Source organism: Aspergillus japonicus, assembly GCF_003184785.1.
Source record: "Aspergillus japonicus CBS 114.51 unplaced genomic scaffold BO86scaffold_73, whole genome shotgun sequence".
In the NCBI taxonomy this organism is placed as follows: domain Eukaryota; kingdom Fungi; phylum Ascomycota; class Eurotiomycetes; order Eurotiales; family Aspergillaceae; genus Aspergillus; species Aspergillus japonicus.
This window is the reverse complement of record NW_020291710.1, coordinates 84574-105579: the sequence shown is the minus strand read 5'-3', so window position 1 is coordinate 105579 and position 21006 is coordinate 84574. Positions and strand designations below refer to the sequence as shown.

The 21006-nt window shown below is 53.0% G+C and overlaps 5 protein-coding genes across 5 annotated transcripts; 2 read left to right on the top strand and 3 right to left on the bottom strand.

Moving 5' to 3' along the window:
• The first annotated feature begins 14 nt into the window (after positions 1 to 14).
• BO86DRAFT_392621 (U4/U6-U5 snRNP complex subunit PRP6) lies at positions 15 to 3410 on the top strand. Its single transcript, XM_025672846.1, has 3 exons — positions 15 to 479; positions 555 to 2853; positions 2966 to 3410. The coding sequence occupies exons 1-3, from the start codon at positions 97 to 99 to the stop codon at positions 3110 to 3112; spliced, it is 2829 nt and encodes a 942-aa protein (XP_025523364.1). The 5' UTR covers positions 15 to 96; the 3' UTR covers positions 3113 to 3410.
• Positions 3411 to 4156: 746 nt separating this feature from the next.
• Positions 4157 to 6010, bottom strand: BO86DRAFT_370678 (TADA1 family protein). Its single transcript, XM_025670290.1, has 4 exons — positions 5560 to 6010; positions 5114 to 5388; positions 4915 to 5023; positions 4157 to 4840 (listed from the first exon to the last, which is right to left on the bottom strand). Exons 1-4 carry the CDS (start codon positions 5777 to 5779, stop codon positions 4191 to 4193), a joined length of 1254 nt encoding a protein of 417 aa, XP_025523363.1. The 5' UTR covers positions 5780 to 6010; the 3' UTR covers positions 4157 to 4190.
• Positions 6011 to 6209: 199 nt separating this feature from the next.
• BO86DRAFT_347268 (actin cortical patch component) lies at positions 6210 to 13605 on the bottom strand. The gene is made up of 9 exons (XM_025669278.1): positions 13407 to 13605; positions 13072 to 13295; positions 12799 to 12991; positions 12055 to 12143; positions 10274 to 11980; positions 8170 to 9501; positions 6661 to 8113; positions 6437 to 6598; positions 6210 to 6381 (listed from the first exon to the last, which is right to left on the bottom strand). The coding sequence occupies exons 1-9, from the start codon at positions 13546 to 13548 to the stop codon at positions 6278 to 6280; spliced, it is 5406 nt and encodes a 1801-aa protein (XP_025523362.1). The 5' UTR covers positions 13549 to 13605; the 3' UTR covers positions 6210 to 6277.
• A 124-nt stretch (positions 13606 to 13729) lies between these two features.
• Positions 13730 to 16718, top strand: BO86DRAFT_347267 (putative mitochondrial respiratory complex I chaperone (Cia84)). Its single transcript, XM_025669277.1, has 2 exons — positions 13730 to 16124; positions 16221 to 16718. Exons 1-2 carry the CDS (start codon positions 13912 to 13914, stop codon positions 16387 to 16389), a joined length of 2382 nt encoding a protein of 793 aa, XP_025523361.1. The 5' UTR covers positions 13730 to 13911; the 3' UTR covers positions 16390 to 16718.
• An 8-nt stretch (positions 16719 to 16726) lies between these two features.
• On the bottom strand, positions 16727 to 20752 carry BO86DRAFT_347264 (glutamate dehydrogenase (NAD(+))). The gene is made up of 3 exons (XM_025669276.1): positions 20017 to 20752; positions 17017 to 19951; positions 16727 to 16958 (listed from the first exon to the last, which is right to left on the bottom strand). Exons 1-3 carry the CDS (start codon positions 20333 to 20335, stop codon positions 16922 to 16924), a joined length of 3291 nt encoding a protein of 1096 aa, XP_025523360.1. The 5' UTR covers positions 20336 to 20752; the 3' UTR covers positions 16727 to 16921.
• Positions 20753 to 21006: the final 254 nt, after the last annotated feature.

Below are 21006 nucleotides of genomic sequence, written 5' to 3'. Positions count from 1 at the left end.
ACCGCCTACGTCGCTTGCCACCACCCCGTCTCCTATCAGACCTCGCTGCGGTCTTTCAGCTTTACTTCATCTTCTGTGACGTGTGTCTCGGTCAGTATGGCCTCTGGGCGGAAAGATTTTCTGAGCCAGCCCGCCCCCGAGAACTACGTTGCGGGTCTCGGTCGCGGTGCGACCGGTTTCACCACCCGTTCAGATCTAGGACCTGCGCGTGAAGGGCCCACGCCGGAACAGATCCAGGCAGCTCTCGCCAAACGAGCGCAACAACTAGGAGCCGCGCCCCCGACTGCTTATGGGGCCGGGCGAGACAAGGGCGGCAAGGACGACAAAGCCGAAGACGAGGAGGAGGATGAGCGGTTCCAGGATCCGGACAATGAAGTGGGCTTGTTTGCTTACGGCCAGTTCGATCAGGAGGATGATGAAGCCGACAGGATCTACCGGGAGGTAGATGAGAAGATGGACAAAAGACGCAAGATGCGAAGGTTAGTTGACTGCACTCCCTACGCGGTGGTTATCGGTCAGGATGAACTACTGACATGGAACCTGGCTCCTAACAGAGAAGCTCGAGAGCGGCAAGAGCAAGAGGACTACGAACGCAAGAACCCCAAGATTCAGCAGCAATTTGCCGATTTGAAACGATCGCTAGCCTCCGTCTCCGAAGACGAGTGGGCGAACCTACCGGAAGTGGGAGATCTCACGGGCAAGAACAGACGCGCGAAGCAGAACCTCCGCCAACGGTTCTATGCGGTGCCGGACAGTGTGATCGCCAGTGCAAGAGATTCGACGCAATTCGAAACAACCGTGGCAGACGACGGTGCGCAGACCAGTGCCGCCGCGGGAGGAGCAGAAAGCGCGGATGGAACGATAACGAATTTTGCCAATATAAGTGCCGCGCGTGACAAGGTGCTACAGGTCAGACTGGATCAAGCTGCGATGGGCTCTTCGGGCGACTCAGCCTCCGGAAGCGCCACCAACATCGACCCTAAGGGCTATCTTACAAGCCTCACCCAGTCGGAGCTCAAGGCGGGCGAGGTGGAAATCGGCGACATCAAGCGGGTTCGTGTTCTCTTAGAATCAGTAACGAAGACAAACCCCAAGCATGCTCCAGGGTGGATTGCTCTGGCTCGTCTGGAAGAACTTGCCGGTAGAGTTGTGACGGCCAGGAATGTCATCGCCAAGGGCTGCGAATTATGCCCGAAAAGTGAAGACGCCTGGCTGGAGAACATCCGGCTCAACGAAGGACATAACGCCAAGGTTATAGCTGCAAACGCGATCAAGAACAACGACCGGTCAACAAGACTGTGGATTGAGGCGATGAGACTGGAAACCGAGCCCCGGGCCAAAAAGAATGTGCTCAGACAAGCGATTCTTCACATTCCTCAGTCTGTTGTCATCTGGAAGGAGGCCGTCAACCTGGAGGAAGACCCAGCAGATGCACGTCTCCTTCTCGCAAAAGCAGTTGAAATCGTACCTCTGTCAGTGGAGCTTTGGCTTGCTCTGGCGCGCCTCGAGACCCCTGAAAATGCGCAGAAGGTTCTTAATGCTGCTCGAAAAGCCGTCCCTACCAGCCATGAAGTCTGGGTCGCAGCCGCGAGGTTGCAGGAACAAATGGGTACATCCGAGAAGGTCAACGTTATGAAGAGGGCTGTACAGAGCTTGGCAAGAGAGAACGCGATGCTTAAGAGGGAGGAATGGATTGCCGAGGCTGAGAAATGTGAGGAGGAGGGTGCCATCCTCACTTGCGGCGCTATTATCCGCGAGACTCTCGGATGGGGTCTCGACGAGGATGATGACCGTAAGGACATCTGGATGGAGGATGCCAAGGCTAGTATTGCCCGCGGCAAGTACGAAACAGCTAGGGCTATCTATGCCTATGCACTCCGTGTTTTCGTCAATCGCCGGTCGATCTGGCTGGCGGCAGCTGACCTCGAGCGCAACCACGGTAGCAAAGAAGCACTGTGGCAGGTGCTTGAAAAGGCCGTGGAAGCCTGTCCACAAAGCGAGGAGCTGTGGTTGCAGCTTGCTAAAGAGAAATGGCAATCGGGAGAAATCGACGATGCCCGACGAGTGCTCGGCCGTGCTTTCAATCAGAACCCGAACAACGAAGACATCTGGCTGGCTGCCGTCAAGTTGGAGGCTGATGCCGACCAGACAGCCCAGGCTCGAGAGCTTCTTTCCACGGCCCGCCGTGAAGCAGGGACGGATCGTGTGTGGGTCAAGAGTGTCGCATTTGAGCGGCAACTGGGCAACGTTGACGAGGCGCTTGACCTCGTCAATCAAGGTCTCCAACTCTACCCTAAAGCTGACAAGTTATGGATGATGAAAGGCCAGATTTACGAAGCCCAGAACAAGTATCCTCAGGCGAGGGAGGCTTATGGAACAGGTACCAGAGCGTGCCCCAAGTCGGTACCGCTCTGGCTGCTGGCCTCCCGGCTGGAAGAAAAGGCCGGGGCGGTCGTCAAAGCTCGCTCGGTTCTAGACCGCGCCCGCCTTGCAGTGCCCAAGAGCCCGGAATTGTGGACCGAGAGTGTTCGCGTGGAACGACGTGCTAACAACATCGCTCAGGCCAAGGTCTTGATGGCCAAAGCCCTGCAAGAGGTCCCCACATCTGGCCTGCTATGGAGCGAAAGTATTTGGCACCTCGAGCCTCGCTCGCAGAGAAAGGCCCGCAGCTTGGAGGCTATCAAGAAGGCCGATAACGACCCGATTCTGTTCATCACGGTGGCTCGTATCTTTTGGGGGGAGCGTCGACTGGAAAAGGCGATGACCTGGTTCGAAAAGGCCATTGTCACCGACAGTGACTTGGGCGACGGGTGGGCTTGGTATTATAAGTTCCTGTTGCAGCACGGTACAGAGGTACGATTGAACCTCTTTTCTTTCGTAGTCCCCTTTTCCGACTTTCAATTACCCTTTCCCTTCTTCTTTTGATTTTGAGTAATCCAGAAACTGACTCTCTATCTGTGTGCAGGAGAAACGAGCAGATGTCGTGGCTAAATGTAGCACGACCGAACCGAAGCACGGCGAAGTCTGGCAATCGGTATCCAAAGACCCGTCCAATGCGCGCAAGTCAACCGAGGAAATTCTCAAAATGGTTGCCGACCGTCTCACTCAATGAACGGACTTCGGCGCTTGGGCAACCCTTTCACCCCCAACTCAAGTTCGGTTCTAGTGACAACAAGCCTACCAAGCAACGCCCGAGATCGACGTGGAGACGCATCACGGCTACAAGCCTCATCAGTCAAACAAGCTCGTTTGGTCAGCAGGGTACTCGATCGCAGCTGACTTGAAATGTCTTGAAGGTCATAAGTCATCGTTATTTGATTAGAGCGGCCCCGGAATGACCTACAATCAGGCGGTGCCAGCAGATTTGCGCGGTGCCAGCAGTTAATGTACAGTACATAGACAAAACAAGAATAACATCGCCAGGTTCGCAGGGTGATCCCTTGCATCCACAGCCTCACAGCCATGCATAGAATGTCCAGTTCCTGTCTTCGTTTGTCTCAGGATTGACCAATCCGTGGGGTCTTAGAGCAGCTCGGATGATCGTAGCGGGCAAGCTCAGGGTGTCCCCGAACCGGTCACAGTCACCTCTCAAGTGGGCCGCAACCAGTAAAGACATTTGATGTCACTGTGTGAGACTGAAGCTGTTATGACAAGGCACAGTAGGTAACACTGCGTTGGCTTCTCAGCCAAGAAAGATGATTTGTCACATTGAACAAGACCAACTGCCCAAATAGTGATCATAGGTAAGAAAGCAAGAGAGAAAGAAGCAATATACTGGAGTAGCAGGGAAACAGAGGTCAATATAAACAACAACAAAAAAAACAAAAAAGCAGAAACATCTGTGAACTCCATGCCAAATGCAGAAATGACAGGGTCGCGCGCCATAGCGGCATACCTTATAGACTCCCAAGACGCCTTGACGCTCCGCCAGATCCAAGATGCTGAACCCAATCTTTGGTGAATCCAGATCGAAATGTGTATGAATGTGTGTGTATCATGGGGGGAAAATAGGCATAAAGGTGCAACGCAATGAAAGCAACGGATATCAAGCGGCTTAAGGCTGTGAAAGCAGAACAAGAAAAGAGACAGGAAGTAGAGAATGGGTCAGCGGTTGACGCAGTGTATACATGGAGAGAAAACGGGGGGGGGGGGAATGGAGAAAAGAAAGAGGGGGCGAGAGGGAGGATAGTTCACGCGGCCATGGATAGACACTCATCCAACAAAGCACCCAAGTGCTCCCTATCAGCCGTTGTGCCTCCCTCCCAATCCGAGTCGATGTCGTCAATGTCCATCTCCTGCCCAGAGTCGTCATTCGTGATCTCTACAACGTCATCAATTAGATCATGCCTTTCTGCCTCGTGTTCATCTTCAAGATAGCCGCCCATAATCTGGTCCACAAGCAGGGGCATATGACTGAGAACACCGCTGCCGAGTTCTAGTGCTAGCCGCAGGTCCCGGATCCCCAGTGGCTTTCGGACACTTGCCTCTTTAGCTTCAATAGGCAATAATCCGGTTGCACTGTCTTTGACAATTTCGCCTCTCGTAAATGCCAATTCTTCTCGTTCTAGCTGTTGTCGATATTTGCGCATCATCATGCCATTGATGGTTCCCGACGGGCCGTTAGACCTGGTTCGCGAGAAAACCACTGACAAGACTTCCTTGACGAACGTCTCTGTTGCAATGGCCATGTACTCCGCACAGGGTAAGCTTGCGCCACTGACTATGGACTCTTCGTAACATATAGGAACCATGCGTGCATGGATTGATTCGGCATCTGGAAACTCGCCGGTCTCAGATGCTAGAGGTTGTGCATAACGTTTTCGGATTTCCAGCTCCCAATCTATCGCGATTAAGAGGAGTGAGCTTCTCATCGCAGAACAAAGAGTCGAGTTATCCGTAAAGCAGGAGACCTACTTGTCTTGTTTAAACCCCCGGCGCTGGCAGGTACCTGGCTCGGTAATTTGATCTGCTTCGCCAGGTGGTACTCTACCAAATCATTGGACGAGGTATCATTGGGATCACGCTGCGCCAGTAGAGCATCACATCATGTTAGACTTGTACAATCAAATTTATATGGCGTGGTCAGCCACATATCGATAGATGAGCTGCCTACCTCGGGTATAGCCTTAAGTCTGCGCCGGTCCCGCGGAGGCAGCTGCATAACCTCTGTTTTGAGTCTCTGTTCGGCAGCGTCCCCCGACGTCGGTTTCGATACGATTGAGGGCTTGTCATTTGCGGATACCCAACTAGCGACTCCAGGGTCGGGAAGATCTCGGGTCAAGTTTCCGATGATCGCGCAGATGAAGTTATTGTGGAGGTGCTCGGTTTTTTGGTCGGCGCATATGATATGATCGACGCGCGATGACAGTTCACTTTGATTCAGTTGTCCTGCTCATCGGAAAAAAAAAAGAAGTCAGTCTTGCGACCTGAATGGAGGCAAAGCGGAGATGTGGGGTCACATAGATACGACCGTACAAGACGGCACCGTGAATGTGGTTGTAGAAAACCAGAGGCCATAGTCGTTCAGTGTTGGGGCCAGTTTTATCATGTCCAACTCACCAAGGAGGAACAGAGTGGTGGACTCTTTATAATCGGCCCAGTGGTCGCCGATGGCGGCTTTGAGCTCCGTGTAGACAGGTTCAAGGTCAAGTCGCGGAACGGCGATGAGCGCCTTGGTCGACTTCTGCTGTGCTGGAGCACTGGCCGCAGAACCTTTGGACGAGGTAATTGTGGTAGCTGCAGAGTCTGGCCGACTCAGAGCAGCTGGGTCGATCTGCATGGTTGCGGTGCTCGCGGAAGCGCGACGGGGCACGGGGGGGCTGCGCGAAGCCGGGGAGAGGGTGGGAGGAGGGACTAGGCCTTCATGAAGCAGAGGAACTCATCCCATTCAATCTTAATCAAGATGCGGGCTGAGTTCTAGGCAATCGTACAGACGAAAGTACGTGAGAGATTGTTGGGAAAGAGCAGGCTAAGACGGGGCGCGTTGATGGGAAATGGTAATAAACAGCGGGGGGAGAGGGAATGAGGAAGAGTGAGTTATGTGAGAGGGCGACGGAGAAGTTGTTGGACTTTCCGACAATCCGCAAACGATTGATCCAATCTACGTCTACGTCTTACTCGCCCCCACCAAATGTCGCAGTTGTGAAATCGCAGCACGACAGAAGAATTAGAGACCGAGTTGTTTATCTTTTTTCTCATTGATCCTCTACGTGGAATTCACTTTTCAAAGCTATTCCTCTCTACAGTCCGGGCGCTTGGTCCTACCGCCAGCCGACGTCTAAGCATACAACTTCACTGCATCCTCATCCAGAACTCCGAAAAGACGACCAATTTCCCCAAGAATGGCTTCGATTTCTCCGGACAATTGTCCCACCACCAGCACTAAGTTTAGATTTAGCCATGGTGGAGGGTGACTTCCGCAGGTCAAAGAACATACCGTATGCATACAACAGAGCATAGTCTTCGTCGGTCGACATTCGAGATGCCTCAGGGTCTTTACGATAATGAAAAAGACGCGCCAGGAGTCGATCTCGGGCGTGCTCAACGTTCGGCAGAGCATCGCTTAGAGGATACTCCAGCTTCATGGAAGAGGCCATAACTGTTTGAGGGGTTGAATGTCAGTAGTGGTTCGTTGCCTCCTCTGCTAATATCGGACTTTACCTGTCAGCAAATGACTGATACGATGAGACAGCTGCTGCCTCTCCTTCACAGTGTACCTTAAGATAGATAACTCTCCCTCGGACGCCGTCATGTTTTTGACCAGTTCTAGGTTGATGGCGACGAAAGCGTCCACCATGCTGCGCGTACGACGAAGGATATTGCCATAGCTAGCATCGGGGAAAGCACTCCTCAGCTCAAACTCTGAACGAGCGGAGGCTTGCAAAGACTCCAGATGTGACAGGAATCGTTCGACTTCTAGCTTCTCCCGCGCGCTCATGAATCCCGCAGACTCCTTCGGGTTGGCCATAGTGGACAAGGGGCCACGCTTCCAGATCAAGCTCATGCGAAGCCAGAGCAGACTCAGTCCGTCTTTTAGCCTCTCTCGTGCACTGATCGGCCAGATCAACCTCGTTATGATAATACCCCAGAGACAGCCCGATAGAACAGCAACCACACGATGCAGGGCAATCTCGGTGATGATGGGGCTGTCCCCTCCTTCATCTTGATCATTCCTGCCTTCTTTCTGAGTAAGTGAATAGGCGTAGAGAACCGAGAGGTTATATGTCAGCATGATGAATCGGCCCATTGGCCCTTGACCTCGCACGATGATGATGTAGAAGTTCCAACTAGCCATGAGCAAGCCTAGAATTGCGAGGCCAAAAACGTTTCCGTCCGTGGCATACCATGAGAGGATCGCACAACCTGCGCCCAAACAGGTACCGAGGAAACGTGCGTATCCCGTCGTATTCGAGGCTCCAATAGTCATAGAACAAACCAACATGTACGAGAGCAAACCCCATTCGCCTCGCCAATGGCCGTAAACTGGTCGAGTGGACGGGATGAATGCAGGCAGGGCATAAAGGGCTGCGCCAGTGCCAACTTTGATCGCAAACTTGGTGTCGTCCCGGCGGAAAACCCCAAGGGAGCGCCACAAACGATAACCAATTCTCTGTTTTGCAAGACTGATTGCGGTGACATTGGATGACCCGCTCGAACCACCAGGCGGCTTGAGGAGGTTGGGCTCGCCTAGATGGGCCTGCTCCATCGTGGCATCCGACATGTCCCTCTTTGCTCGTCCCTCGAAGGCCCAGCGCCAGAACTTGAGCCAATTCCATGATCGGCCACCGGGCCTCTCCTCGCTCTCAAGCTGCAGCTCATCCAAGATGGCGAGAAGCTCTTTCAGCTGCTCTCCAAATTCAAGCAACGAAAAACTGAAATGCCCGCAGCTGGCAGACACCTCCTCCAGGTCAGCCTCGACTTCCAGCGTCTGGATTCCGAGGACTTCTCGTTGCCGATAAATGGTCTTGAGCGCCTCTTCTCGCGAATCTCGATATAATAGCAGCGCTCTATCAAGACTCGAGCGGTATTTGCTATTGATTGATACTCGATAGCCAGATTCCGGCTTGAAAGGAATATCGCGAAAGATCTCCTTCAGCGTGAACGCTAGAGATCTCTAGGACAATCATCAGCATGCATCACGGTGGTACTATCCTTGTCAGAAGCGCTTACCATTGAGGGCCCCAGATGGCTGATAAATATAGCAAAGATGTCCGCCGGGTGGAGAGCTTGTTCGGCTTCAGGACTGGTACCATTCCCTGCATTGAAATCGAACTCGTCCCCGCCCGTTGCCTCCAACATGTCTTCTTCTGGCCTCTCGTAGATGGGTTCCAGAAGCGGACGGTCCTCGTGTAATGACCAGGGACTGGGTAGCGGACCAGCACCGAGTCCAAAATTGACATCCGAGGCCTGGTGTGCAGTCTCGGTAGCTTGGGTTTGCTTGAGCAGCTGAAACTGTAGATGAGCAGCACTGCGCAAACCACCTAGATTGTGTGTGATATCCTGGACCCAGCGGACCAGTGTCTTTTCTAGTCTGTATTCCTTTTCGGTACCTACAACGAAATGCTCCATTTTAGCTTCACGCACAAGCTTGTCCAGCTGACCGTACGCTTTTTTATGCCGTGCGGCGGTCTCGAGAAATTCCGCCGTCTGAAGCTCCTCTTCCGAGCCACTCAGAAAGCTCTCGGTGATCAAAGCCAGCATTGTTGCCAAGGTCTCCGTGACCGTAGTGAGGTTTGACCGCAGTTGCTTTCGTGCCGAGATCGGAAATATCAGAAAAGATACTGCCATGGAGGCCGTTACTCCCATGACCACCATCTTCAGGACTTGGGAAATCTTTGCAAATGACAAATCACCACTCTGCACCGCGCCCTCTTTTGTCAACACCGTGATGGTGGAAAGCGACGCCAACGAGCATGCGACGTTCACAAGAGGGTCACCAAACCTCTGCTTTGTCCATCCAATGAAGCCCAGGCCACCTCCACAGAACACGACTAAGACGACGGCGTGACCAAGGAGAACCATGTTTAAGGTGTCTTGAAAAAACATCGAGACAAACATGCTGGTTACGGAGACGAGAGCGGCGTAGAGGAAAGCGGCAAATGCACAGATCAAGGCTTTATACATGCTCCCCTGCGATCGCGCAGGATGGAAGTAAACAGTGACCGTAGCCACCATATGTTTGCCATCTTGGTGGCCCAAGAATGAGGATATAGCGGGCACGAAGGTTGCGAGGGAGCCAAGCAAATAAGCTAGACTACACTTCAAGACGCCGATCCCCAGTTCTGACGAGATAAATCCATGCGCTTGTGGACCAATACTTATGGTATGACCCCACAGACGCGCCAGTAGACCTTCGCGAGGGGCAGCAATCTCGCCGGTCAGAAGCGCTCGGCGCTCGTCGTCATCGCTGTTGCCATTCAACCCGGAATCCGGATTTCGGAGATGAATAAGACCTTTCAGTCGCTGACCAGTTCGTGGGAGGACGAAGGTCGCATATCGTAGCTAATTTCATGATGAAAAGGAAAAGGGTCAATCACCGTAAGTTCTGGGGGAGGATAGAAGCTGATCATTTTCATCATGGCTGATCGGACTATGGCTGGCTAACCTTTTTGGGGCGTAAAATGCGACGGGCGTTGCTTGATAAGTCCCCAGACCGAGACATCTTATCACTTCATGGTACTGGCGTCAGGAAGAAGCCAAATGGGCACCAGAAAATAAGGGTAGGAGAAAGGAAAAGAGGGAAAGAAGAAGACAAACAGTCGGTTTTGTGGTGGTGGTGGAGAGAGAGGAGGAGCAGGTCTGGCAGGGCAATGGACACAAGAGAACCAGCGCCCGGACCATACTTCCTACTACCACTACCACTTGTAGTCACTTCGTAGTAGACCAACTGGAAAGAAAGAAAGGACAAACCGATTGGAATGGATGGAACGATGAATAATGAATAATGGGGAAGCTTGAATAACGCCCGGACCGGGCGCGGGCGGTGGAGAGCTGGTCATCCGACCAATTGTGTGTTGTTGACCTGCTAACCTTGATACGAGAGTAATAACTTACCTTACCCATGACCTACGTAGTTACGTAGTAGTACCCAGGTGGGCGTCGAACCAGAACGCAATTAGACTAGGTTGTTTATTGTATGTACAGTAGGTGTAGGTGTATGTGTATGTGTGTATGCACAGTGTACGAAAAGCAAGAAGATTTGTCAAAAAGCCTCTCTAACTAAGACCCATCCATACAAAGACAGTCATGATGCCAATCCTTCCACCTTCCACACTTTGATCGCTGCATCCGCTCCGGCCGATGCAATCTTAGATCCGCCTGCAATCCAAGCGACTCCATTCACGCCCTCTTTGTGGGCATTGGAGACTTGCAGCCAGTCTCCCGGCTTCGTCAAGCTCCACACGAAGATGTTGGTGTCGAGGCCTCCACTAACAACATGGGTATTGTCCTCGTTCCACGCGATGGAGGTAACTCGGGAGGTGTGCGCCGTCCATCGGTCGGTGACCAGTTGGCCATCGGCAGCCTTGTAGACCAGCACACGGCCCCGGGAATCCCCAACGGCCAGGAGCGATCCGTCCAGGGAGAATGTCAAGGCCGAGATTGCGTTCCGCGATGCCTTGAACTCGGTCTTGGGGGTTAATCCCTGGGCTGAGATGTCGCAGATCTGGACGGACGAGTCCTCACCACCGATCGCAGCCAAGCCCCCATGGGCTGCAACTGTCGTCACGGCGAACTGAGGCTTGAACTCGCCGGTCTTGTGCCCATCGTGAAATATCTCCACGCTCTCGGTTGTCCCTACTACCACCTTGTCCTTTGCAGCCGCGATCCCCTTGGGTTGGCCAGACAACTTGGACGAGACGCCGGTGTAGGTCTTAGCACCAAGATCAACAGATCGAATCGTGTCATCCCAAGCGACGCTGTAGATGCGTCCGGCGCCCTCCTGAGTCGGAGCAAGACCGGCAATGTAGGCTGTGTGGCCGTCTCCTTCCACCTCTTCCGCAGTTCCCGCCGGGACGTCCCAATGGCAGACCCTTCCATCAAAGCTGCCCGACCATAATGTTTCCGTGTCGCTGCCAGAGCGGAGCTGGGTCAGGGACGTGATGTTCTTCTGATGGCCCTGGATTACCTGCCGGGGCTTGGGAGTGCCTTCCACCAGGTAGTTCAGATCCCCGCTCAACGAGAGACTGATGAGCAGGTTATCACTTCTAGCCGGAGGCCACACCACTCCAACTTGCTGATCTCCGACGTTTGACATCCCTTCTTCTCCAATATCCCAGCTCTGGGTAACCTTACCCGCTTCCACATCCCAGATCTTCACAGTCCTGTCAGCGCTGGCAGTCACAAACTTGCGCGAATCTTTCGCCCACGAGACAGCGAAGATGCTTCCTTTGTGCTCTCCTTCTCCAATTTGACTTCTCGGCTCGCCAGTCTTGCCGTCGTAGAGCCAGATCTTCCGGTCAGCACCGACACTGACAAGGGTTGAGCCATCGGGGCTGAAGCCAACACCATAAATATAATTGGTGTGCTTGTCTCGTATGCCTGTGTTAAACTTGAACGGCGCGCCGTGGTAGAAGACGAGGTTTTTATCGTCACCGGCGGCGGCGGCCCGCAGCGGTCTTTGTTGCCTGATAGAGACGGAGTTGATTTGTTGTGTGTGCCCGTAAATCTCGCCGACCGTGTTACCACTGTCCCAGGTGATACAGTGCCCATATCGCTGCTTGCCGTCACCAACCGCAATGATGCGCTGGGAATCGCCGTCCCAGGCAAGGTCGTTAATGCGGCCGTTCACAATGCTGTATTCACCCTTGGTGATGCCATCTCCGACACAGTCCCAAACCCGCACAATACCGGTCGCATCACCACTCGCCACATAGAAGCCAGAGGGGGAGAAACGGGCGACTGTTGTCTGGGCCTTGTGTTCGGTGTACTGTCTGGCGATCGAGGGGTTGTCGATGGAGCGCAAGAAGATGGACTTATTGGCCTGTGCAGCGTACCGACAAGCAATCGTCAGCGCCTGCGCATCGTCCCCATCACCAATGTCTGATTAGGACATACCGCATATGCAAGCCGTTCACCTTTGGCGTCCGACGAGAGTTGAGTGGGCTGGCCCCTCGTGGTGGTGGGGTTCGCAGCCCAGATCGATTCTATGGAGGGAAGTCAGAGTCAGCTGAGGGGCTCGGCATAGCCAACAGGATCAGAAGAGGGCAGACCATTGGTGATTGACATGGCTGATCCAGCAGACAATATCAGTGACTGTGTGATAGAAAGGGGTTCTCTGACTTGAAAGGGCAGCACAGATGGAGAGAGGAGGGATTAGGATTTAGGGGAAAGATGGAACGAGGAGAGGGGATGTGGTGGGCGGGGAATGTTTATTGTTGACGTAGTACGCATTGGGTGTGGGCCGGAGATACCGTGGACAATCTATAGTATACAACAAGCTAGGTTACTTGCCGCTCGCTGTTCGCTCCCTCCACTCTTATGCTTTTCAATCCATGATGTTTACCTTACCTTCCGTCGATGTAAAACCTCGTTGATCCCGTACAGATCATTGGGACCTGTAGTTGCTTTGTGAAAAGGCAAGTTACTAATTGTTATGCGCTACCGATGCCTCACGTCAAGGCATAGTAGAGAGATAGTACAGTACTGTACATGGACACCGCCCGGAATTCAAAATCATCTTACAGCATATCAACTGACTATATGAAACAATGTCCAGAAGGGAATAAAAAGAACAAGCCAGGCCCAGCCGCCGACACCATCGATGCGATAACTCGAAGTGCATCTCTTAATACGTGCTACCTCCCTCCAAACGTGACTGAACCTGAGCGGCCAGAATTTCCGGGTGCCGGTGGACACTAGGCATCAGTCCAAGCCCGACTGCTCTACGGATAGCCTTGGCCATTTTCCGTTGGTTGACTGGGCGCAGACCGGTCTCATTGCGGTGCTTGATCTGGCCCATGGGGGTCATGTATTCGGACATGATCGAGAAGTTCTGTCAGGCGCGAATCCCTCTTAGCAGAGCTTTCTAGACTGCCTACACGGCCTCACCGTTGACGTCCGTGTCTCACGTACCTTGTACATAGTTAAGGGATTCAAGTTCAGAGAGTCGAAGACATCTGTGGACGGGGAGTGACGCTCTTTCCACCTCCTCATCTGCGAAGGACTGAGATCGTGAGGAGCATAGATATCACCAGCCTTCCATTCACGGGTCTGAAATCTCTCCAGGGGACGGCTTTCGTTGATAGCCTTCTGCTCTTCGATGAACCGACGGGCTCGGCGACGGGATGTCCGTTGCGCTACAATGCGACAAAGGACAGTCAGCGATGCCATCCGCTAAGGATAAGCATGTAGGGAGGTACAAGCCTGGCGCAGGGCCGAGAGAAGCATCATGCAGCAAGGTCACATACTATTGTTATTTAGAATCGAAATATGCTCAGCAGTTGCGGCAGCATTTGGAGCAGCGGTCCAGTTCCAGCGACGAGCGGACGCAGCATTGAAGGTTGAGCCGATGGTGCGCAGCGGCGACCAGGAGAACAGGTGGAGTGCCATTATCTATTATCAGGAAAGGCAACTGGGAGTGTCCGTGGCTTGCGTTTCAGACCAGAGAGAATGAGGGTGAAGGTGAGATCGATTTTCGGCTTTTCGGGAGGACCGCCAAGAGCCGCCTCCGACAGAATAATCGGACCTTCCGCCCTCCTCCTTCGCATCTTTTGCGTCCCCATCCATCTCCCCGATAATTCAAACTATCCAACGGCCTCAGGTTGCAGACTTCTTTGCTCTAAGTCATGGTCAAGGATATCTTGGCAAGCTCTCGTCTCTTACCTGCATTCTCCTCTCGCTGATTAGTACTGTTTTTGTCCACTACCACCAAAGGTGCTCTACGTCGCACCGCACCGCACCGCAACGCCCAAAATGCAATCCCACCTCACCCGGCGAGTTTTTCGGGCAATTCTGAACAATGAGCCGCTTTCATTCTCGCGCTGCCTCCATCGCTCACTGCATACAGTCCGGAATCATCGGTCTCGCAAGCTCGATCTTTTGACCAGCTACCATGGCCAGCGACGCGGGCTCTTCGCGTACAATGTGGCCCCAACGACTAGCCCGCAGTCTACAACTCTGCCCTCCGAGATTGGCCTAAAGCCTATGAGAGACCTCATGAGGTCAATGGCCGATAAAAGCAGAGGGCCTACCTTTGAAATCCTAGCCAATGCCTTGAACGACTTTTTGGGGCAACGCGCTGCTTCCCCCAGCGTCGTCACGCATTTCCATGCCACCCTGCTCTCCGTCACCTGGCACTACATGCGAACTCATGCGGAAGAATTGAACGCCGAGGAATGGCAGAAAACGTTGTCGACTGAGGCTCTCGAAAATATGCTCTTTATCCTATCACAGGCCAAGTGTTTACCCGAATCACAACCGATTGTGCGAAAATTGGCTCGTGCTGCCTTTTCGGAATTGTGCCGGGATCCGTCGCCCAATATGAAACATATCAGTCGGTCAGCTTTCATTGCGTATATTAACATACAGGCCTTGAATGGCCACCCTGATGAAGCATGCGACGTTCTAGAGCGTTTCTGGTTTAGGCTGAAGATGGCTCGCCCGACTCCTTGGCATGTGGTTATGAAGGGATTTGCTATGGTTGGTGAGAAGCGCCGTTTAGAACGGACAGCTGAGAATCTTGAGAAATTCGACGTCGAGTTCGACCACAGATCTCATGAAGACCTGGTTAAGCTTCTTATCGAAGAGGACTTGTTTACCGCGACGAAAACGATCTATGAATGTCCTCTGTCGAACGGGCAAACGCCCACAGTGGCCGTGAGAGAGGCCGTAATCAAATATGCGACGTTGAACTCTGATACCGCGTGGGCAGCATCGGTGTTCGAGTCACTTTCCAACATGCCGGTCTGCAAGACTCTGGGCATCGCCCTCTTCTGGGAAGGGGTGCAAAAGCAGAGTGCAACTGCCGTCTCAGATAAAGCCAATCTCATGATTGCGGGCGACGAGAATGCTAGAAAGGCGCTGACTATCTCATGTGTGAATGATTTGATAGAGTACGCAAACACGATACAAAACCCTGCCCTAGCTGTAGATTTTGCTGCGTTAGCCTCTCACTGGGCTCTCGAACCCAACGCGAGAACGCAGCTTTTGCAACTGGAAACCTACATTCTGGCGGGTGATTCTGGGAGGGCATTGCGCTCCATGGACGATCTGCAGGATCCGGAAGCCATGGCGACCGCTAACATGTCACTAATGAACAAGTTAATCAGACTTCTCTGCCGATCGGGCCAGGACGATGCGATATTCGACCGCATCTCGGCCTTCCTGGACCCGTTGTTTGAGAACAACGTACGGCTAGAGGCAGGGACTGTGGCAGCTATTACACGCATGTTACTCTACCGACTCGACTGGGAGGGCGTTTCGGCACTGCTCCGGCCACGCCTTGGGCTGTATGACACGGAAGAACGGGCGACGATCCGCAACTCGCTCACCGGATTCATCTTGGACCTCGAGCAAAAGGACTCCGATGCCTGGGAGACATATAACCTGCTGCTGCTGGCCTTCCCGGAAACCGGCGTCCGCTCGCGCACCGATATCATGACCTCCTTCTTCAAACGCCACCGCAGCGACCTCGCCTACCTCGTTTTCGGCCACATGCGACAGGCCGAGGACTTCGCCCGACGGCCCAAGCCTGACACATACGCGCGCTGTTTCGTCGGCATCGCTCGCACCCAGTCCGCAAAGCACCTCCAGCTCGTGCACAACATGCTCAAACTCGACGTCGAAGTCGACCTAACCACGCGCGTGCTCGACGGGCTCATGCTCGCCTACGCCTCCTGCGACATGCCCGAGCAGGCAATGAAAGTTTTCCGAAGCATCCTGGAGTCGGACGAGGGTCCGTCCCATAAGACCATCCCTATCTTTTTCGAGACATGCGCCAGGCACAACAACGGTGTGGAGGAGGCTCTCAAGATGATGGACAAGGTCAAGCTGCTGGGCATCGAGCGCAACCGTCAACTGTACATGGCGTATGTCAAAGCTTTAGCCGCCCACTGCGAATTTGACCTCGCCACCGAGGCCCTGGAGAAGATGGAGGCCGAGACTGGCCTCAAGCCGACCCGCAACTCGTTAGTTCATCCCCCTCCCCTAGACACTTTCATTCCTCTCATCTTCTGCTTCTTCTGCTGTCACGTCCACGTGATTTTGCTAACGTGCCCTTTTAGGATCGGCCAATTCTACAATGTGATTCCCTACCAACACTGGAAAGATGAGGTCGAGAGGTGGGCCCGAGCCAAGTATCCCGAGCTGTGGGCGCAACTGGAGCAGATCGAACGCATCGAGCATGACGAGGGGCCACAATTCAATATCGATATGAAGGAGATTGACATTTAGACGTAAGTAGAGCGTGTCCTTTCCGTGGGCGCTGTTGTTTGTGCGTCCAATGCGATTTAGCGGTTTAGCGATTCATTGACGACCGGCGGAGCGAGCGTGCGCCCGTTGCTTCAAATGCAGCCATTATGCCACGCAGATGTGTCACGTGTACGCACTCGCGAGATTCTGGCAGCAAGGTCAATTGCATTACGATCAAGCGACACTGAAGAAATAATTAGTCAAGATCTCTTGCTCTTGGTCGTAGTTTGCACACCATACAAGTTTCCAAACCTGCCCACGCTACGGGAAGACGTCCTAGATTGATTAATGAATGGAAGAAGAGAAGAGACCAAAGGTCCTGAAGATGAATAAATCGCTTGATTAGGCTAGGCTCTTAACAGCTTTTCTGTATTCCACAAAACAACTGACATCCACACATAATTAATATATCCATAACAAACTGCATATGTGCAGCAGGTATAACCCGGAAGATGCATATCATCGCACTGGAAGAATCAAGGAAGACCCATGTATATTCGTCTAGAAATCACGTTTACGCCTGGGAAAGCTGCGCAAGTCGCTTGGTCATGCTGTCAATTAAGTTAGCAAAGTCTGCCAAGGCAGCATCAAGAGGAGCAGGTAACTCACAAATCGAAGAAAGAGAATTGGCTTGGGCTGCTACCATACTCGTAAACAAACCGACTGGCGAGGTAGCTACCAAAAATAGCCCGCAGATAATTCTCCGGTACACGCTGAAGGATAGTGTCCAGACCGATCTTGTTTAGAAGCAGCTTAGGAAGAGCATCGTGGAGAACCGAGCGACGGAGATCGACGTTATCCCACAGCTCGGTGTTTTGAAGCTCCTCATCAAGCTTGGTGATCGCGATACTAAGCTGGTCGCTGAGCACACTACGGAGCACACCGGTCTGCTCATGCTCGCGCCAAATAGCCTCAAATTCGAGAGTGGCGTTCTGCTTGATCACTTCTTGAACCTGCTTGACATATTCGCTGTAGAAAGTGGGCACCGTGCCGTCCTCACGAATGCACATGTTCTCCACGAACTCGGCATCATCGAAAGACAACGAAGCCAGAACCTCCAGGGAAGACGAGGTCACACCACCCTTGTTGGCGGACGCGTCCTTGAACAGGATACAGCCGGCACGCTCCAAGCGGAGCTTGGCGTCTTGTGTGATGAACAGATTGGCACCTTCGACAATGTAGGGAATGGTGGCTTTACCATCGTTAATCAGCTTGCCCACGGTGGACAGGTCAATTGATTCGGGGCGACCACCGCAAGGCACAAAGGTGTCATACTGCTGGTCATTGCGCAGATGGAACAGGTTGCGGAAGATCATTCCGTTGTGGACGAGCTCGCCGCTAGGTAATCTCACGTTGCTCTCATCCACTAAGACCCGGTAACCCTGGGGCGAAAGCTTGGACAGGTCGAACTCCGAAATTGTGACCCGATTCTTGGCCAGTCGGACAAGCTCTTCCTGGTTGAGCCCCTGGGGATCAACAATCACACCAGAGCCGTCCACGATGGCGGTGTACTTTTCATTGGCGAGGAGGATCTCGTTGGAGCCCAGATCACCATCGGGGCCACCAGTTTGTAGCTTGCGAATAGTGCTGGGATCAATCTTCAACTTGCGATAGATGCCAAGAACATACTGTCGCACGGATAGCGTCGTCATTCCGTAGGTGTCGTGTGGGATGCCGCCCAGTCTGGGGCTCTTCCCCGTGAAGAAAGACTTCCACCAAGGGGCACCACGATTGCGGGCATGCTCCGTGGCCCAGTCAACCAGCTCAGCCGTGTTCTCATCCGGGCCCATAAACAAAATCTCGTCTTTACCGTACAGATCAACAATGGGATCCTTGATGCCAGGACTGACTGGTGGCAGCAAGAGATCAAGGATACTGTCAATATACTTTTCAAAAGCGACACGGGCCTTGTCCTGGTGATTCACGTCGAGCAGGATCACGCCCTTGGCACCGCCCTCGGGAATATCCTTGTTCTTGCGTTGCTGAGTATTGGCCAAGTTGTAGTTCTCATCGAACAGAGAGCGGGCATTGATGCTGTAGGCTTCCTTGTTCCGGCTCTTGACGATACGAATACCTCCGCGCGCAATATCACGGAACCGGAGGTGGAACCCGCGAAACTCGGAGCTAATGACCAGGAACATGCCATATAGGGGCTGGGGGTACTCATGCTCCGGAAGGAAATGAGGGTTGAGCCGGAAGCTGAGGGCCACCTTGGTCGGAGTGAAGAAGTTTGTCTTGAGAATGGAGGCATTAAACACTCGGAAAGCGCTCATGACCATTTCATCATGTTCGTTGGCAGCTGTGCTTGAGATGAGCTGCTTCAGCTTGGGGCCGTCAAGGACCTCGTCGACCTGCAGCCGCAAATAACTTAGCGTAGGAAGGAAATCATCCTCAGCTGGGCCGCGGGTCTGCACATAGTGGGTGTTGGCAAAGTCGAGATATAGCTTGTGGATTAGGTCCGGATACTTGTTGACGATCTCGGAAATATAATCCGAAGTAAAGGTCTCGGTACGCAGACGCTTCTTAATCTTGGCCAACAACTCCGCGTGAACGCTGTTGTTAGAATCCAAGAGATCGGTCAACGACGTGTATTCAGAGCCCAGGCGATTCAAAAACTGCTGAACGAACACCCACGCGCAGTGAGCATAAATCGTCTCCTGCAAGCTGAGACGACCAACTGCAAAATGATGCTGGAATCGGTTCTGGGGGATGCAATACAAAAGGGAGACCTCCTTGATAATCTGGTGAATCGCCGCCTCAATCGGGGGAAACTTGGCAGCTATCTCCTGATTGGGCAACGGACGAAGATAGAGCGAAATCACCGTGATTCCGTTGGAGAAATGTTCCAAATACTTTCGCGAGCTGGTCAAGCGGTAGTAGTGGTACAAGTCAGAGAGAGCACTGAAAAGACCCATGGCCGAGCCTTGCCGGTAGGCAATGACCAGTCTCTTCTCGCGACTCTTTTCAATCTCGAACATCTCGATGACGGGGCCAGAGCGGCTGACCGCGTTGCTGATAATCTCTTGGTATATGGCTTTGGTGTTGGGGGTGGCCTTCTGCAAGAACCTCTTCTCACCAATGATGTCGATGTTGGTCTCATTGGGATCTGGGTTGGGGTTGACAAACTGACACTTGTAGACGAAGTAGCAACGCAGCTGCTGACCATCATCACCTGGAATTGAGGTAGGCGAGCGGAAAGTCTCTACTCGGTAACTGTTCTCGGGTGTCGAGCCATTGATGTACTTTTTATCAATCCGCGACTCGTAGCGCGGACCCTCGACGGAGGAGATACCCGGCTTGCTGGTGTCGATGTAAACCGCGTGATCCTCAGCCTCCTTGTCCAGCCGGATTTCGAGCTTCTTGTCGTCCCGGGCGTAGGCGGCAACCTTGGCGGCGTACAAGGACAGAATTTGCGTAACGATGGCCTCTACAGACTCCGTCTGGAAGTAGGTGTCATCGATTCCGAGTTGGTTGTAGAACCATTCAGTCTCGCCTAGAACGAACTCCACTGGAATGAAGCCCTTCTTTTCCAGCTGGTCCATGACTGTAATTGCCAAGAGGTCAGATACCAACCCGGAGCGCGAGCTCTTAGTTCGAGTAGTCACTTACCCTGTTCCATCTGCTTCTCCTTGCCCTCGAACTTGGCAGCCACATAGCCGGGATCTTCCTCGGACAAGATCCGATGTGAACCGCCTCCGGGGATTCCCAGGTGGGTGGGTTGTGGGGAAGGTTGACGGATGCTTGAGCCGGCTACACTCTCAAGGATTTTGTTGTGGGGGTGACGTTGGAAGCCTATGGGGGTGCCAGCTCCCGAGTAAGCGCCGTCGTTACTGCCATAGAGCTTGGGGCCGGCCCGCACGGGCAGAGTGTTGGCGCCATTGAGGTGGCCATCGGGGATGGGCGAGGACGAAGGTGCGGGGGACACCATTGTGACTGTTGTGACTGGAGATTTTTGAGGTTGTGTGCGTTTTAGGTGGTATGCTTAGCGGACAAGGTTCGGCTTGTGAAGTCTGAAACGGTGATGAGCACTCCAGCCAACCCGGGCAACCGCAAATGGTGAAATTCCAAGGGGAAAAGCTTAAAAAGTGCGTTGAAAAGAAAAGGGCAGACGGAAAGTGAAATGAAAGACAGACGAAGTCGAAGTCGAAGACAAGGTAACAGACAAGCGATAAAGAACGAACGCACCTAGCTCCAAGTTGTGTTTGAGACAAATGCAATTGAAGCGGATTCTTTGATTCTTTGATTCTTCGGGCTGGTCAGTGGGTGGGGGAGAGGCTTATCAGACAGGAAGGGACGGCTTTTACAGTTGTCAAGCTCAGCCATGCAATGCAGCCGACACGTCAACCGCAATTGAGAGAAAGGCAGATAAGAGAAAGGTAGGTTGACGATTGTATGGATTGCGTGAGACGTTTGTTCTTCAAAGGTTGGAAAGAGAACCCAGAGAGACGATAGGGCGGGTCAGTAGTAGGACGAAGGTGATGATGAATGGATCAGTGAGAAGAATTATGCTACAAACAGAGAAAATGACTTCATCAAAAGGTGTAATGTGTGAGGGAGAAGAATACTGGGGAAGGCGACCCTTTATATGAATTATTTTAG

Excerpts from the sequence above, each read along its gene's own strand:
- BO86DRAFT_392621 (XM_025672846.1), top strand. The coding sequence starts at position 97 with ATGGCCTCTGGGCGGAAAGATTTTCTGAGCCAGCCCGCCCCCGAGAAC. Across the intron at positions 480-554 it reads AAAAGACGCAAGATGCGAAG|AGAAGCTCGAGAGCGGCAAG; the intron begins GTTAGTTGACTG and ends GGCTCCTAACAG. Across the intron at positions 2,854-2,965 it reads TGTTGCAGCACGGTACAGAG|GAGAAACGAGCAGATGTCGT; the intron begins GTACGATTGAAC and ends ATCTGTGTGCAG.
- BO86DRAFT_370678 (XM_025670290.1), bottom strand. The coding sequence starts at position 5,779 with ATGCAGATCGACCCAGCTGCTCTGAGTCGGCCAGACTCTGCAGCTACC. Across the intron at positions 5,024-5,113 it reads GACTTAAGGCTATACCCGAG|CGTGATCCCAATGATACCTC; the intron begins GTAGGCAGCTCA and ends CTACTGGCGCAG. Across the intron at positions 4,841-4,914 it reads CGGGGGTTTAAACAAGACAA|ATTGGGAGCTGGAAATCCGA; the intron begins GTAGGTCTCCTG and ends TAATCGCGATAG.
- BO86DRAFT_347268 (XM_025669278.1), bottom strand. The coding sequence starts at position 13,548 with ATGGCACTCCACCTGTTCTCCTGGTCGCCGCTGCGCACCATCGGCTCA. Across the intron at positions 13,296-13,406 it reads TTCGATTCTAAATAACAATA|CGCAACGGACATCCCGTCGC; the intron begins GTATGTGACCTT and ends GTCGCATTGTAG. Across the intron at positions 6,382-6,436 it reads TGCTCTGTTGTATGCATACG|TGCTGGTGGTGGGACAATTG; the intron begins GTATGTTCTTTG and ends ATCTAAACTTAG.
- BO86DRAFT_347267 (XM_025669277.1), top strand. The coding sequence starts at position 13,912 with ATGCAATCCCACCTCACCCGGCGAGTTTTTCGGGCAATTCTGAACAAT. Across the intron at positions 16,125-16,220 it reads CTCAAGCCGACCCGCAACTC|GATCGGCCAATTCTACAATG; the intron begins GTTAGTTCATCC and ends GTGCCCTTTTAG.
- BO86DRAFT_347264 (XM_025669276.1), bottom strand. The coding sequence starts at position 20,335 with ATGGTGTCCCCCGCACCTTCGTCCTCGCCCATCCCCGATGGCCACCTC. Across the intron at positions 19,952-20,016 it reads GGAGAAGCAGATGGAACAGG|TCATGGACCAGCTGGAAAAG; the intron begins GTAAGTGACTAC and ends TGGCAATTACAG. Across the intron at positions 16,959-17,016 it reads CAATTCTCTTTCTTCGATTT|CATGACCAAGCGACTTGCGC; the intron begins GTGAGTTACCTG and ends CTTAATTGACAG.